The 18,363-nt window shown below is 42.2% G+C and overlaps 1 protein-coding gene across 3 annotated transcripts in view; it reads left to right on the top strand.

Moving 5' to 3' along the window:
• VWA8 (von Willebrand factor A domain containing 8) overlaps positions 1-17,110 on the top strand; it is a 395,962-nt gene extending 378,852 nt beyond the window's left edge. For all 3 annotated transcript variants that reach the window (XR_010150666.1, XM_003318022.7, XM_016925242.4), the window contains 3 exons: positions 7,754-7,852; positions 13,232-13,470; positions 15,642-17,110. Coding sequence is in view for 2 of the 3 variants with exons in the window: in XM_003318022.7 (XP_003318070.5) it covers positions 7,754-7,852; positions 13,232-13,470; positions 15,642-15,750 (447 nt within the window). In the remaining variant the exon portion in view is untranslated. The remainder of the gene's footprint in view (positions 1-7,753; positions 7,853-13,231; positions 13,471-15,641) is intronic.
• Positions 17,111-18,363: the final 1,253 nt, after the last annotated feature.

The raw sequence follows: 18,363 nt of genomic DNA, 5'->3' as shown, positions 1-18,363 counted from the left end.
TTATCACGCCTAAGAAAATTATCAGTAATCCCATACTGTCTTATAATATCCAACTCAAATTCAATTTTATCAGTTGTCCCAAAAATATCTTTTATAATTGTCCCCTCTCCCTGCTGTCCACCTAGGATCCAAAGTTCAAACCTTACTTTGCCTCTTTTAGTCTGGAACAGCCACCTCCCCTACCACTGCATTTTTTTGCTTTTCATGACAGTCACTCTCATGACCCTCTCATGAGGGTCCAGGCCAGTTGTCTTATAGATTCTTTTTTTGTTTGTTTGTTTGTTTTTTGAGATGGAGTCTTGCACGGTCACCCAGGCTGGAGTGCAGTGGCATGATCTCGGCTCACTGCAGCCTCCGCCTCCCAGGTTCAAGCGATTCTTCTGTCTCAGCCTCCCGAGTAGCTAGGACTACAGGCATGTGCCACCACGCCTGGCTGATTTTTGTATTTTTAGTAGAGACAGTGGTTTCACCATATTGGCCAGGCTGGTCTCAAACTCCTGACCTCGTGTTCTGCCCGCCTTGGCCTCCCAAAGTGCTGGGATTACAGGCGTGAGCCACCGCACCTGGCCCTAGACTGTTTGTTATACTGGATTTTCTGGTTGCTTTCTCATGGTGCCATTTAACTTGTCCCAATATCCCCTGTATTTCCAAAACTCCTAACAGGCCTTCTCTCCATATGGGACTTTGTATCATCTTCCTACCGCTCCTGGCAATGTGTCTGAGATTTAAGTACCCACAAGCCACCCAATCTCTGCTAGGGCTCCCCAGGCCAATGCGCAGGGCAGGAAGGAGGTAAGATGGAGCTCCTTACATTCTGTAAGAGTTATTTCTACTTATAATTACAGTTGTCCCTTGGTATCTATGAGGGATTGGATCCAGGATCCCTCTCAGATACTAAAACCTGTGGATGCTGAAATCTTCCAGCTGGCCTTCCTCTCCATGGGTTCCACATCTGCATATGCAAAGGGCTGACTATAAATGTTTGGGGGTATATAGGTGATTGGTGCACGCAGCAGAAAGTGTAAGAGGTATAAAAGGAGGAAGAGTGAAGAGTAAGCCACTGCCCACCCCCTCTCAGCTCCCAGCTCCTCTCTCCAGTACAACCACTATTAGTGGAATTATCAGTCTCTTCTCAGAGATATTTGATGCACATACATTCAGTGGCTGTGTACCATGCATTCTGTTCTGTATCATTATGTTATATGATCATATTCAACTGAATACTTTCATTTTCTCATTTGTGAAAGGCATAAAGGGAATAGGAATAACTAACAAAAGGATTTAATTTACTCAGAAAATAGAAAATTATGCATGAACAGAAAACAGTTTGAGGAGCTCCTAGAGAAAAATGTATATTCCATAGCCCAGAATGGCATCACACATGGGGTCATTAGGAATTCAGCAGTGTGATCTGAGACTCCCCAGCCCCAGTTCCAGACAGTTCTTAATGTTGTCTTCCTGCAGTTATCCCTCAGTTGTAAAGGTGTCTAGTCTGTATTTGCTTTGAAACCTTCAGAAGCCGCTGGCCTGGTCTGTGCTCTGGACTCTCCCCGTCTCTCTTGGCGTCTGCTTTGTGTTTTGCTTGGCTTGAGTGCAGCTCCTGAGCCGTGGGTCATTACAGTCTAGGTCCCGGAGGCTCATTTGGAGTCAGCCTCTATTTTTTATTCCACATTATCATGACCTGTGCTAAACCACAGGGACCCTAGAGCAAGAATTACTGAGAAGGAAAGGTAATTCAGTGGCAAGACACATCTCTAAGCCATTTGGAGTGTTTAAAGTTTCTCATAATTGCTCCACCAACTGAATTCAGCTATTCCCGGGAATAGCATTCACAGTAGGTCACTGAAGACTAGCGCAACATCATTTGCTTATAATCAGCATAAGCTCCTCTACTCTTGTAGTCAGCATCATTCTTAGTGTTCATGTAGTGCTTCAAATTAAAGTGAAAAGTAGAATAGTACTGTTTGTGTGAACCGTTGTCTTTTCATCAAGAAGCATTTTTTTCCTTAACCTTCATTCCAATTTGTTCCTCATGCTTTCTCCAAGCTCCTGGGAATGTTTTCACTGTAATCTTGAAATACAGCTCCTTTTCAAAGGCTCTTAATGGCTTAATTTTTTTTCAAAGTACTCAATAATACCAAAGTTAGGTAACTATTTCTCCACTAAGCACTCAAATAGTGGGACCAGAAAAGAGATTTATTTCATTATTCAGAAGTTGCACTTGGAAAAAAAAAAGAAACTTAAACTTATTGTTTCTGTGAAGGCATATAAACCATATCCTAGGGCAGTGGTTTTCTAACAGTGTAACAAGAACCTTTGAAGGATGTTTGGCAGTGGAGGGGGGCAGTGAGTAGGCAGCACTTTGTGCCCCATTGCCCTCCATCCCCAATTCAACTACAACAATTTCACATGTATAGATAATGCAGGATGTTTCATAAGCTGGGCTTTTGTGCAGTATTTCATTTGAAGGAAGGGTTCCACTGCTAACAAATTTTTAAAGGAAAGGAAGAATTAGAAAGCCATTGTGTTAGGGATTATGTAATGTACTGGATTATTATTTCTCACAGGCTCTGAGGGCTTTCTTTCTGGAAAAGGTGCCATTGACCCTCTGATTTAGATGACTCACTCCTCCCTTGACAGAAGAAAACAAGGCATTAGGTGTTCCTAAAACTAAGAGAAGCAGGCTTTTTCATTACAATTCTTAAACATACCATTAAGTTTATACAGAATTTGGGGGGTAGGAATGGCCTTGGAAATTATTTTCACCAACCTTTTTGTTTTACAGAAGAGAAAACAAAGATTCAAAGAGGTTCAATGCTTTGCCCAAGGTCACACCGTGACAGTGCAAAGCCAGCACTTCTGACTTCCACTTCAGGGCTCTTAGTTGATGTTTCATCCCTGTTTCTTATAGCTGTTTTATCTCTGTTCAATTTGGTTTTTTTTAACTGTAATTCAGGAGCAAGTGTATCATTTATGTAAGGTACTCTGTCTTCTACCCTTGGCACCTCACCATCCAAGGGAGGTATAATAGACAAACTTTTCTCAAAGATACCTTGATCAGAAAGGCTGAGTTAACTCCCAGGAGGAAGTGGAAACATATGACTCACAAATCAGCACCTGCCAGGGAAATTTCTTCTATCAAGAACTTAATTCAGTATCTGTAATTAATCTCTTTCCAGTACCTCAAGAATGTTTCACAGGTTTAGAAATGGAGACCAGTCATCCTATCAGTTTAGGCTGTGAATAAATTCTTATTGCTACATGGAGATTGGACCAAAGGAGGTCGTACATACTTTTCTGAGTCCATTCAAACAAGAATTCAGAATTGATTCAATTGTGGATGTAGAAATATTGGCCAACCCAACCATTCAAAAACAAGTAGAGATGGGAGGGGAGCGTAGCTGGGGAAGTAGTAATTTCTGTGTAGTAAAAACACTGGGCCGGGCACAGTGGTTCATGCCTATAATTCCAGCACTTTGGGAGGCCAGGGCGGGTTTATTGCTTGAGCCCAGGAGTTCAAAACCAGCATGTGCAATGTAGCAAGACCCTGTCTCTACAAAAAAAAAAAACAAAAAACAAAAATTAGCCAGGTGTGGCGGTGCATGCCTGTGGTCCCAGCTACTCAGGAGGCTGAAATGAGAGGATTACTTGAGCCCAGGAGGTTGAGGCTGCAGTGAGCTGTGATCGTACCAGTGCATTCCAGTCTGGCCAATGAGCAAGACCCTGTCTCAAAAGAAAATAAAAAAATAAAAACAACCAAAATGGATTTAGTTCCAGAAAACCTGGGGTTTAACCAACACCCTTAAGGAAGTCTGTTAGTCTCTCTAAGAATCAATTTCTGCATTTGTGACATGAGGATAACACCCCAAAGCTTGTAGAGAAAATCAAAATGAGATGAGATATATGGAAGCCCTTTGTAAACTGTAACAAACTATAAAGTCAATAAGTGTATTGTCCTATCCTTTCAATGACCCTGGGAGGTGGTAAGACAGATATTACCCCATGTTGTGAGAGAGGTTAAGTGATTAACAAGCATACAGTGTTAGAGACTTTCTAAGCCATCATTGTTTACAAGGTAGAAACAAGGTTTAGAGAGGTTAAGTGATTTTTCTCTAAGTCAAAAAGCTTGTTCACGTCAGAGCCTAGAATCCTTGACCTTTCAGTACATTATTCTTTTCACGTTGACTTACATGATATGAAGAAAGGTTAGCCAGCTAATGCTATAGGTTATTACGTAACTAACACTAGGGTTCCGCTGGCATTTCTCTTGACTTTTTAAATCACATATTTATCTTCTGATCCTGTGTAGCTGGTAGTTAGTGGCACCATCTGAGAATGGTGTATTTATATTTCTAGAAGGACATGAGAATTTTACACCTAGTAGTTTTAATAAATAGCCTTAGATGATTGTCTCGTACCTACTTACAATGTGGCTGCATAATAAAGCATAGCATCTCCCAAAGCCAGCAAATGGTTGTCCGTCCTAATAGAAATTTACACATAAATCTTATTCATAAAATTGCTAATAGCACTTTGTCCTATGCATTCTAAACATTATAAATCATTCTTATTTGATGATAAACCACATCTTTGACCAAAATTTCAGCATTTGTTTTTGTTTGTTATACTTTTCTCTAAATGAAAAACACTTCCAAAAGAAAATATAGCAAAAGGGCATTTAAACAGATTTCTAAAGCAAAAAAGTATTTAAATTGGTCCTCTGCAGTTGAGGCTTTTCTTTACTACTGTGGCTTAATATTTATGTTAAATGCTAAATGTGAGACTGCACAGGGTTTTCAGGAATGCTCTGAAAAGTGCAGAAATCATGATCATAAAAATTTTGAGCTCAGAAAAAATTCTGATCTAAATGTTAGGCGGTTTGATAATGACAGTGAGGATCTTGTTTATTGACTCCTGTAGCTCCTCCATGGAAGCATGCTCGAGGCCCTGTCAAGTTGGATTTCACGATCATCGTAGAAACCAGATCAGGTGAACAGCAGATTTAGGAGTTAGAAAATGGAAATGAATGAGAGTATGCATCTTTTCCATTAACCCACACAATTTTCAGGATTAGCAAATCACTGTTGGTAAACCATGTTGGAATCCTTGGATAGCAGATACTAGATAATTTTGATGGAGGAGTATTGCTGGTAATGGAAGCTTAATATAATCTGCAGTAACGCCAGGGAATGGTCCACATTTGGATGTACTTTAGATTCCTCCCAAGCATTTTATTGACTTTGGTCACAGAATAATCCTCAAACCCATCTGGAAGATGAGAAACCAGGGCCTGCAAACTATTTTATAAGCTCCATCCTGTCGCTTAGGTGTCTTTGCAAGCCTTTGCAGTACTCACCAGGCACAGACAAAGGCTGGTCTTTCCTTACCACAAATAAGAGATGAGAACGAAAAAGGAAGGGAAAAAAAGAAGAAAGAAAGGGAAGAGGGAAGAAGGAAGAAAAAGAAGCATACAATCCACCTTTCTTTGTCTCATTTGCCTAGAAAAGTATAGTATATTTTTTTTTCTCCTAGGCATATATTTAAATGGTAGATAGATATATCAGTCACACAATCAAATGATAGATGGATGGTTGCTAAAGTATTTCTGAAGGTTTTAATCAGCCAGTATCTTGTTTTACTAAAGACCAGCTAAAAACTGTATTTGTTGACTGCTCTTTGACCAGTTACATTGACCCTGTGACAGACCATATGATCAAAGATTTCTATAGTTTCATTCACTATCATCTAATTAGAAAGAACTCTAGCCATCAGTTAAAAGGGAGGGAAAAGTCAAACACATTCATAGCCCTCTTACCTCAGCCCAATATAAGAAACCTAGTTCCGTGTCAGGGAACTGATCTTATTCCCTCATGTGTAAGATCCTGTTTAGCAGATTACTTCACCAGCCCATAATGAAAGCAACCTGCCTGGCACTTTCTCAGGAGAACTTTCCCCTCTTGACTACAAACAGTTCCTGCCATGACCGTTGTCAAATCAGTCGGGGCCTCCCTGGAGTGTGCTTCCATGGAAGGATTATGCAAGCTCTCTCCACATCTGTGCCAATCCTACCACTGAACCCATGGATGACTTTAGTCAAGCCTATGCTGAAGCCAGAAATTTCCTATCCTGAGCAATTTCTAACAGCTGAGCTCAGCTGCTTTTAGTTTCAGTTTTTATTTGGTACCTTTTCACTCTATTGATAGCAAACTATACTGAGAATAATTTTTTTTTCTTATATGGAATGTGTTACATCATTGGAAATCATTTACTGTCAACCTTTTTAATGCATTGATAAATTTCCTTCGCTATTCTTTTATATTTAAACCAGGCACAGAATAATCTCCCACCATCTCACCCCCACCCATGGCCCCACTCTGGCCCTCCTCTGACCATGAACCTCCCATGAGGTGAGGTGTCTATGGGGCCAAAGGGCCTTTAAAGCCTGTTTTTAGATCATGCTCCTGGTACCTGGGATCCCCAACTATTCTCATGAAATGACCCCAAGCCTGCTTCCAAGTCCTGCGTGGGCCTCTTTCCTAAGTCCATCTTCCTAGGACAGACTGGCCAATTGTGTGAGCACCCCAAGGTCTGAGAGGTGGGCAGAGGGTAACTGTTGTTCATGATGGAGCGATGGAGTGTGGATGTCAGCACTGGGTGTCCACACACATGCATTTGAGGTACCTCATGGGGTGGGCCAGAGCCAACTATGAAAAGAGAAGGGCATGGGCTATGGGCCAGGGGCCATTACTGTCCATGTGACCATGTTCTAGCACAGAACTTCCAGGAACCCAAGTATTTGAAATTTGGCCCTGGCTTTCCAGGTTATTATAACGTATATTTTATCAAAGTGGGAGGACAGAACATGTTTTATTTAACAGTTGGTAGCCTGATGTATATCTTTGACATATTTAGACATAATATATGGGCCTCCATTTATTCCCTCCTGGGGATAACTGTTAGGTCTTCACCCCTAGCCACATCTCTCCCCCAGGACACAAGTTCAGCATATCTATAATGGGACTCATCTTCCCCAGGAAACCCTTCTTCTCACTTCCTATTTTTGCATAACAATTCCAACCAAATTTTTTCTGTTTCTTTCCATTTAAAACACAGCAGTTTCAGTTATGTTATGGATTGTTGTTTGTCAGCTAGCATGGACTAACCACCATTTATCCCATGATTGTTGAGGGGGAAAAATGCATTCCAGCTTCAAACAGCTTATTTGTAGAAGAATGTAGCCCACATGCAAGGGAAAAGCTTCTTATTGCCCCAACTTGATTGCAAACTCTCTTACAGCACTTGTGCAATAAACATGCTAGGCACTCTCTTAGATTCTAGAAATTCAAAGAGAAATAAGCTGTGGCCTCACCTTCAAATAACTCACCATTTTAAAAGGAACATACATGAAAAGAAATAACTGCATTGCTCTACAACACCTAGAGTATGTGTAACTCAAAGTTGGAGGGAACTACCTCACCCCAATTATAGTTTACCTCAGACCCCAGACTTTTTTTCCAGACTCTGTGAAAAGGTTGCACTTGACTCCCAGCTCTAGCCTTTCTCAGTAGACAAGAGTTTCTCATGTACATAGTGAGATTAGAGAATGAAACACACATCTGTCTCACTGCATTTCTTTATGGCCATATGTTGAGCAACTTTGGACAACAATGGTCCAAAGAGTTGAACATTAAAGATCTAATGACTGTTCTTTTGTGGAGAAAAGTTTATAACTTTCTGGTTCTCTTGCATGTAGTATGACATCGTTGGACACTCTGGAGATGGCTACAACATTGGTCTGGTTCCAATGAACAAAATCCCCAAGGACAATAAGCAAAGACTAGAAATTCTGAAGGTAAATATATTTTATTACCTCTGTATTATGAAAGCTTCTATCAGGTTAGGTAACGACTAAAAGGATTCATTGAAGAAGCAGCAGATACACAGGAAAGAAAAAGACTGTTTCACACACATTCAAGTATTGAACTGAGAAAACACCCATCATGCCTAAAATCCTTTTCTCCACCATATAAAATTTAAAATTTGTCCCCTACATATTTTTAGGACACTTGGATTTAGATTGGGATTCTACAACCTGGGCCCCCTTGTATGTCCCATACGGCTCTTCTCAGCCCCTACATGTGCAATAGAAGGAAAAGAATGACCCCTTTTAAAATTTTATTTCAATAGTTTTTGGGGTACGAGTGGTTTTTGGTTATATGGATGAGTTCTTTAGTGGTGAATTTTGAGATAGTGTACCCACCACCCGAGCAGTGTACACTGTACCCAATATGTAGTCTTTTATCCCTCACCCCCCTGAGAACTTTCCCCACCTTAGTCCCCAAAGTCCATTATATCACTCTTAATGTTTTTGTGTCCTCATAGCTTAGCTCCCACCTATAAGTGAGAACATACAGTATTTGGTTTTCGATTCCTGAGTTTCTTCCCTTAGAATAATGGCCTCCAGCTCCATCCAAGTTGCTGCAAATGCCATTATTTTATTCAGTTTTATGGCTGAGTAGTATTCCATGGTGTATATATACATTTTCTTTATCACTCATTGGTTGATGATGGACACTTAGGTTGGTTCCATATCATTGCAATTGCTAATTGTGCTTCTATAAACGTGTGTGCATGTTGTCTTTTTCATATTAATATAATGACTTCTTTTCCTTTGGGCAGATACCTATTAATGGGATTACTGGATTGAATGGTAGACCTACTTTAGTTCTTTAAGGACTTTCCATACTGTTTTCCATAGTGGTTGTACTAATTTACATTCCCACCAGCAGTGTAAATGTTCCCTTTTCACCACATCCACATATTTGGCTTTATTTCTGGGTTCTCTATTCTGTCTCATTGGTCTACGTGCCTATTTTTATACCAGTACCATGCTGTTTTGGTGACTATAGCCTTAGTATAATTTAAAGCCCTGTAATGTGATGCCTTCAGATTTGTTGCTTTTGCTTAGTATTGCTTTGGCTATCTGGGCTCTTTTTTGGTTCCACGTGAATTTTAGGATTGTTTTTTCTAGTTCTTTGAAAAATAATGATGGTATTTTGATGGGAATTACACTGAACCTGTTGATTGCTTTGGGCAGTATGGTCATTTTCACAATATTGATTCTCCTCATCTATGAGCATTGGATGTGTTTCCATTTGTTTGTGTCATCTGTGATTTCTTTCATCAGTGTTTTGTAGTTTTCCTTGTAGAGCTCTTTCACCTCCTTGGTTAGGTATATTCCTAGGGTTTTGTGTGTGTGCAGCTATTGTAAAAGAGATTGAGTTCTTGATTTGATTCTCAGCTTGGTCATTGTTGGCATATAGCAGTGTTACTAATTTGAGTATATTGATTTTGTAACCTGAGACTTTACTGAATTCATTTATCAGATTTTAGGGTTTTCTTTTTTTTTTTTTTTTTTTACAGAAAACTTTTCTTCCTTTAATGTTGATTTTTGTTTTGTTTTTATGTTTTCAAGTTTATTTTTAATTTTTGCAGGTGCGTAGTAAGTTTATATGCTTGTGGGGCACATAAGATATTTGATACGGGCATGCAATGCATAATATTCACAGCAGGGTTAAAGAGAAATCCATCACCTCAAGCATTTATCTTTTGTGTTACAAACTATCCAATTGAACTCTTTTAGTTATTTTAAATGTACAATTAAATTATTTTTTACGGCCAGGCACGGTGGCGCACGCCTGCAATCCCAGCACCCTGGGAGGCCGAGGCGGGCAGACCACCTGAGGCCAGGAGCTCGATACCAGCCCGGCCAACCTGGCGAAATCCCATCTCTACCAAAAATACAAAAAAAAATTAGCTGGGCATGGTGGCGGGCACCCGCAATCCCAGCCACCCGGGAGGCTGAGGCAGGAGAACCGCCCGAACCCGGGAGGCAGAGGCTGCAGCGAACCAAGATCACGCCACTGCGGTCTCCAGCTTGGGCGACAGAGCAACACTCTGTCTCACACACACACACACACCATATATATATATATATATATATGCATATATATAGAGGTGTATATATATTTTTTATATATACGTATATATACGTATATATGTATATATATTTTATATATACATATATACGTATATATATACATGTATATATAGAGAGAGGTGTATATATATATATATATATTTTTTTTTTAAACTATAGTCACCCTGTTGTGCTAGCTAACACTAGGTCTTATTCTTTGTTTGTTTTGAGATGGAGTCTTGCTCTGTCGCTCAGGCTAGAGTGCAGTGGCACAATCTCGGCCTGCTACGACCTCCTCCTCCCAGGTTCAAGCCAGTCTCCTGCCTCAGCCTCCCAAGTAGCCGGTACCACAGGCGCGTGCCACCATGCCCGGCCAATTTTTGTTTGTTTTGTATCTTTAGTAGAGATGGGGCTTCATTATGTTGGCCAGGCCGGTCTCGAGCTCCCAATCTCAGGTGATCTGCCCGCCTCAAAGTGCTGGGTCTAGAGGCGTCAGCCACCGTGCCTGGCTTGTTTCTTCTTTTTTTCTTTTTTTTTTTTTTTTTTGAAACAGTGTCTTGCTCTGTCGCCCAGGCTGGAGTGCAGTGGTACATTCTCAGCTCACTACAACCTGCGCCTCCCATACCCAAGCGACTCTCCTGTCCCAGCCCTCCGAGCAGCTGAGATCACAGGCGCATGCCACCATACCCAGCTAATTTTTTGTATTTTTAGTAGAGACAGGGTTCCACCATGCCGGCCAGGCCGGTCTCGAACTCCCGACCTCGTGATCTGCCAGCCTCGGCCTCCCAAAGTGCTGGGACCACAGATGTGAGCCACCGCGCCCGGCCTTTTTTTTTTTTTTTTTTTTTTTAGTATTTATTGATCATTCTTGGGTGTTTCTCGGAGAGGGGGATTTGGCAGGGTCATAGGACAATAGTGGAGGGAAGGTCAGCAGATAAACATGTGAACAAGGGTCTCTGGGTTTCCTAGACAGAGGAAAACACTGTGGCCTTCCGCAGTGTTTGTGTCCCTGGGTACTTGAGATTAGGGAGTGGTGATGACTCTTAACGAGCATGCTGCCTTCAAGCATCTGTTTAACAAAGCACATCTTGCACCGCCCTTAATCCATTTAACCCTGGGTGGACACAGCACATGTTTCAGAGAGCATGGGGTTGGGGGTAAGGTTATAGATTAACAGCATCCCAAGGCAGAACAATTTTTCTTAATACAGAACAAAATGGAGTCTCCCATGTCTACTTCTTTCTACACCGACACAGTAACAATCTGATCTCTTTTCCCCACATTTCCCCCATTTGACAAAACCGCCATCGTCATCATGGCCCGTTCTCAATGAGCTGTTGGGTACACCTCCCAGATGGGGTGGCAGCCTGGCAGAGGGGCTCCTCACTTCCCAGACGGGGCGGCCAGGCAGAGGCGCCCCCCCACCTCCCTCCCGGACAGGGCAGCTGGCCAGGCGGGGGCTGCCCCCCCACCTCCCTCCCGGACAGGGCGGCTGGCCGGGCTGGGGCTGCCCCCCACCTCCCTCCCAGACGGGGTGGCTGGCGGGGCGGGGGCTGACCCCCCCCACCTCCCTCCCAGATGGGGCGGCTGGCCGGGCGGGGGCTGACCCCCCACCTCCCTCTCGGACGGGGCGGCTGGCCAGGCGGGGGCTGCCCCCCACCTCCCTCCCGGACGGGGCGGCTGGCCGGGCTGGGGCTGCCCCCCACCTCCCGGACGGGGCAGCTGCCGGGCGGAGGGGCTCCTCACTTCGCAGACGGGCGGCTGCCGGGCGGAGGGGCTCCTCACTGCTCAGACGGGGCAGCCGGGCAGAGACGCTCCTCACCTCCCAGATGGGGTGGTGGTCGGGCAGAGACACTCCTCAATTCCCAGACGGGGTCGCCACCGGGCAGAGGCACTCCTCACATCCCAGACAGGGCGGTGGGGCAGAAGCGCTCCCCACATCTCAGATGATGGGAGGCCAGGCAGAGACACTCCTCACTTCCTAGATGGGATGGCGGCCGGGAAGAGGCGCTTCTCACTTCCCAGACTGGGCGGCGGGTCAGAGGGGCTCCTCACATCTCAGATGATGGGCGGCTGGGCAGAGACACTCCTCACTTTCTAGACGGGATGGTGACCGGGAAGAGGCGCCCCTCACTTCCCAGACTGGGCGGCCTGTCGGAGGGGCTCCTCACATCCCAGACGATGGGCGGCCAGGCAGAGACGCTTCTCACTTCCCAGACGGGGTGGCGGCCGGGTAGAGGCTGCAATCTCGGCACTTTGGGAGGCCAAGGCAGGCGGCTGGGAGGTGGAGGTTGCAGCGAGCCGAGATCACGCCACTGCACTCCAGCCTGGGCAACGTTGAGCACTGAGTGAGCGAGACTCCGTCTGCAATCCCGGCACCTCGGGAGGCGGAGGCAGGCAGATCACTCGCGGTCAGGAGCTGGAGACCAGCCCGGCCAACACGGCGAAACCCCGTCTCCACCAAAAAATGCAAAAACCAGTCAGGTGTGGCGGCGCGCACCTGCAATCCCAGGCACTCTGCAGGCTGAGGCAGGAGAATCAGGCAGGGAGGTTGCAGTGAGCCGAGATGGCGGCAGTACAGTCCAGCCTCGGCTTTCACAACTTTGGTGGCATCAGAGGGAGACCGGGGAGAGGGAGAGGGAGAGGGAGACGGGAGAGGGAGACGGGAGAGGGAGACGGGAGAGGGACAGGGTTTTCTAGATATACAATCATATCATTGGTAAGCAGAATGACCGCTTTTAGAGTGCTCCCTGTCCCCAATTTTATGTGTAATTCATTTCACACACTTAAGCCTGCAACAGAAAAATGCACATCACAATTTTAAGTCACTTTCCTCCATCGTTATTGACGTGAGTACAATGTTTTTAGTATTATACCTTTGTTTAATGGAAACTCAACTCATTCCTTATTTTCCTCCTGTGTCATCTGCATCCTCCAATGTGATACCAAGTTTTATATTTTCTTATATTTTCTCACTTTAAGTGGAAGTGCAAGCTTCCACTTAAAACTAAGTGCCCACTGTGATAATTTTGGAATGATATCCTATATCTAATGAAATTCTATGCCAGATACAAATATCACTGTATACTGTTGTCACTCAAATATGCAAATTAAATAGAACTAACTTAGAATGTACTACTCATGGGTAATAATTGGTATGTATGCATGCTCATGGTCAATAGAAAAATAATCGTATTTGTTAAAAAAGAAGTTTCTCACCCATGGCTTTTGTGCAACTTCTCTTACCTCCAGACAATGCATGCCCACTCTCAGTTCTGCATGAGTGGGGACCACACGTTAGAAGGGACAGAACATGCCATCAAGGAAATTGTCAAAGAAGAAGCTGATGAGTACTTTGTCATAGTCTTGAGTGATGCAAATCTGTCACGATATGGAATACATCCTGCTAAGTTTGCTCAAATCCTCACAAGAGACCCTCAAGTAAATGCTTTTGCCATTTTTATTGGCTCTTTAGGTGATCAAGCAACCAGGTAAGTGTCATCTGAGCATACAGAAAAGGGCAGGTACGGAGATACTGAGTAGCTAACACATGCTGTTTTATAGGCTTAGCACCATGAGGGACAGTGAGGCAGATGGAGGAAAAACAGAAACTAGAGTTGCTAGCCTCAAGGGGTTTATAATCTAGTTGAGGGGATATGTTCTAGCTTTTGTTTAGATGAACGATAATAATTTTAAATTAATTATTTTTTAGTTTATATTTAAGCCACTAATAAATCATTGACAAATTGATTTGTCACTAATAAACTGGGTAGTATTTTATACATTTGGCACTTTATGTCAAGCTCCTAAGCTCAGGCTAATCATTTTGTGTTCAAATCATATTAAAAATCGTGAACATCTACTATTTTCCTAGCATAGGAGATAGTGTGTGTGTGTGTGTGTGTATGAATGTCTATACATATTAGACATATATATACACACACGTGTTATATCCCCATAGAGACATCACCTACATATATGCATGCCTGTATATATATATAGACACACTCACATGTATCCCTTCTTATTGCTGGAGAGACAAGGCAGGTGAAACACTTGGCGACAACATAAGATAATATACATATAGTTAGATACTACACTGAATATACTAAATGTTCAATAGAGAATCTTATGATCAGACAATAAATACCAGCAGGTATGATCTGAAAGGAGAGATCTGGAAACACTTTCGTAACTTGAACACACTAACATTTATCTTTTTGAATTACAAACAGAAAGAGCTCATGGTTTTTCTGTGTTTAAAATACCTGTAAGAAACACAAAACACCAGTGAAAGTAATCTTAAAAAAAAAAAAAAAAAATCCCTGCCTAAAGCACAAAGGGCCTACGTTTTTGTTATTCCACCCCTTTTACTTTTCATACTCTGTGACTGGAAATGTTTTAATATCCAAAATGCTAGCAGCTTTTTCTCTTTCTATTCCCTTTGCCTTGCTGTAAGGTTGCAGAGCGAGGTTGAGAACAGACTTAATATCATGTAGTTACAGTCATTTTATGACATGACTTTGCATTCTTCTTAGTTTTTACAAGTTAGCGCTTTGCATCTTTTAAAACCTCCACATCCTCAAACACAAACTATGCCTTTTCCACCCAGGTTTTCCTCAGCATCAGCCCAGTATTAGGCAGACAACAAGCTCAACAAATACTAGTTGAGATGAAATGGCTATTTTGTCTTTCTAGTGAACAGATCCTGTTTGAATACTTAAGAAAGCACAATAATACCCTTGTGGTTTCCTAGGGAAATGGTCCAACATCCACTGGCAAAAGATATGTTGCAGAATTAGCTGGCTTACCAGGCATGCCAAATATACAATACTACACAGGATGGTTGAATTTTATTAAATGTCATTCCAAAGCCAGACTTCACTGGCACAGTGAAAGGAGGCGTTCTTTTGAAGAAAACTGTGTCTTACAGTTTTGTTGCCTTCAAAATGGCCTTTTGTTCCAAATTATAAATTAGTATTTTAAAAAGTATCGTAACTTCAATGACATGTTATTTTTAAGGATAATTCAAATCAAAACCCATTATAAGTTTTTAAAAATTCACTTAAAAATGAGTTGGAAAAAATTTCATAAGCCTGTATAACCTCAGTGTCATTGAAGCAGTAATTGGACAATCCAGATCGCATTTCACATTGTGTGATGTGGACCAAAAAAAAAAGAGAGAGGCAAAGAAAGAGAGAAAGAACCACTCAGGGTTTGGCTGGGCAGCGTTTTTAGAGGCCTGTTTTCTAAGGAAGGAAAAGCACTTCGAAATACAGTGTAAGGTCAACATATTCGCTAGACCCAGGAGGTGAGCTGATTCCATATGAATCCCTATGGCTCTGTTATACCAAAAGAATATGAAATACCAAGAAATGGCAGTAAAGAAAGGAAGAAAATTTTTTCTTTTCAAATTCACTGACTTTCTCACTGAAAAGACCTTTCTTTCAGTTCCCTGCTTTTGCTGTGTCTTTCCTTGTTGCTCTTCCAAGCCTTTCATTGTTTAATGACAACTAATTCAATGGTAGGCAGAGAGCAAGGTATTAGAAAGTAAAAACTTCCTTTCCTAAGAAACCATTAGGGGGCTGTGGTTTGCCAGGGCAGGAGGTGGAAGGGAGCCCCATTTACAGTGGTAACTTCCTTTCCCTTTCCATCCTGGCAGGCTTCAGAGAACTTTACCAGCTGGTCGGTCTTTCGTTGCCATGGATACCAAGAATATCCCTCAGATTTTACAACAGATCTTCACCTCCACCATGTTGTCGAGTGTCTAAGAAGTGCCCTTCATCACCCTGATGACACCAGGATTTGAAATAAGACAGGAATAAAGAGTATTCTGAAAAAAAGAAGATACGGATGAAGTGAACCCATGCAGTGACTGGATGATTCCGGCATTCCTGGGTCTTCCTACACTTGCTCAGTAATGAGAATTCAGAGAAGCAGCCAGAAGGAGACTTAAACATGGAAAGATACTCCACTGATGAGTTTAGAAGTCATTAGGGCAAGCTAGTTGACCTGCACTTTATCAAAGGTTGGGGTTAAAGGAAGGTGGTTTTGAGAACTATGTGTTTGGTCTGTTTCCAAAAACCTGAGGGGGAGAAAATACTTTGCTTTTGCCTTAACACATCATCTGGTCACCTTAGAAAAGCGACCCCATCAAACTGAGCCTTTGATGTCACATTCTGACACAAGATGCAAGTCTGTGCAAAACCCACCAAAATGCTCCTATCCAACAATTATTTTTATTTTCTCCCTGCTCTGTATTGACCAGAAAACAATGATTTTATAATATTTAACCCACCAAAAAGTCCCTCCAACAGCAATATCTTATGAAAGGCTGGCTGTTCTCAATAATTTCATTTTCTTGGCCAAAGCCAAAAGGAATCAAAAAATCCTTGGAGTGCTTGCCTTTCCATGTGACTTTTAAAAGGCTCTTAAAGAGCAAATGTCCTCTTCTCCTTGCTGCTAGAGTGGGAGGGGGAAGATGTCTTGCCTTAGAAGTTTCCTGTTCCTTCTTTTCTTCTGGCATCTCTCAAAAAATTCACAGTACTCCATTTTGGGGTCCAAACTGTAATGCTCAAAATAATAAATGCTTACACGAAAATTATTTATTGAGAATATTCATATAAAAATTACCTAAAGCAAAGTAAAAAAAGTAAAATCAAGGTGGTATATTTGAAGTGAATGGTGATTGGAAATTTTTAGCTGTAACAAAAAGAAAGAAAACAACTTTTTTTAAAGCCTCATTCTCTTTTCTTTCAAAATGTACCTCATTCCCACACACTCTTGGGCTGATCTTTATCAATAATAGGCTCAATATTACTTTAAAATAAGATGCTTCAGCAAAAGTCATTCTCTCTTTAACCATATAATTTAAAAACTCCTCTTCACGATTGATAGCAAAATCAGAAACGTTAGGGCACCAGTGAGTTGAAAAAACTGGTCTTAAGTTGGAAAAACTATTATTAATAATAATATCCTATCCATCCATATATATTGAAATTGTACAGGTCCATAATTTAATTTTAATTAATTATAGGAAAGAAGAAAAGATAATACCCATTTGTTCTATCACCCCCTCTCCCTATCATTAACTATCAAATAAATAAAAGCAATCTGATTTCCAGCACGGTACTACCCGGTGAGTTTGCATGGCTTTCTTGTTCCTCTAGTGAGACACCTGCTCCATGTATTGAACCATTCAATGATGCAAACAATTTCAATCCAATATGTATCTTTAAAAATGTAATTGCATTCCAACAGTCGCCACAACAGCAGCTAGCATTTACTGATGATTTACTGTGAACCAGGTATATGCTAAGTGATTGCATACATTATTTCATTCATCCTTACAACAATGCATGTAACAGGGGTATTTTTTACCTTATTTTGCAGATGATAAAGAAAGTGAGGCTCAGAGAATTTAAGTCACTTTCCCAAGATTGTTGTTACTAGACCTTTCACTAACTATTCATGGTACCATTAACATCCTCATTTTACAAGTAAAGAAACTGAGGCTTAGAGAAGTTCAAGAAAATAGGCCACACTCACAGCCAGGCAGGGGCAAAGCTGGGCCTCCAGCCTCCAGGCCCCTTAATGCCTTTGCGTCCCTCGCAGTCCCACGCCTCTTGCTGCATCTCACAAATGTACATGTCACACTCCTGCTGCCTTTTTCTCTTCCTTCCAGTGTGGCTTCTCTTCTTGGACCCTGTCCACATTCACAGGGCTCTCTTCCTCTCCCTTTCCTCAGAAAGTCTATCTGCCCATATTAGAGCACTCAGAGGTGTGGGGACTGAGGACATGGGACACTGTCGGGGGAACACTTCTAACTGCTGCTTCCTTGCTACGCACAGCAGCAATCTGAGGAAGTGCCCTTCCAAGTGGCAGCTTAACCCCAAGGGATGCCCCTTAGCTAGCGGGTCACTGCCCCTGAAAGCCTTTGGAAGTGGAATCCAAGGGAGATTAAAGGAACAGCCAACCTTTAGCAAATCCTCCCCATGCGTAACTACCTGAGGAGGCAGAAGCCATTTTTTTGACATGGAAAGAATGTTCTCAAGTAATTTAATTTACCTTTCTCGACCAGCCAGACATCCTCTGTAATTGCTATTTTTAAAAAAGCACAGTACTCCTGGCTTTTCTGATTTGTGAAGGGGAAGGATGATGGGGAAAGGGAATTGAGACTGAGAAGACGAAGAGCTTATTTTCACTTCTTGCAATACCTAAGAAGTGTGTGCATTTATTATTAAATGTACTTAATTATAGACCACTCCAAGCTGTTCCCAGGCCCTTCTTAGGGCCAAGACATTATAATAAATGCATTGTGTGCCTCGGGGGGTTCCACTGAAAGGCATCTAACCCCTGTCTCCTTAGTAAGCACATGTAATGCT

This window comes from Pan troglodytes, chromosome 14, assembly GCF_028858775.2.
Source record: "Pan troglodytes isolate AG18354 chromosome 14, NHGRI_mPanTro3-v2.0_pri, whole genome shotgun sequence".
In the NCBI taxonomy this organism is placed as follows: domain Eukaryota; kingdom Metazoa; phylum Chordata; class Mammalia; order Primates; family Hominidae; genus Pan; species Pan troglodytes.
The sequence above is the reverse complement of the archived record's forward strand: the minus strand, read 5'-3'. Positions and strand labels throughout refer to the sequence as shown.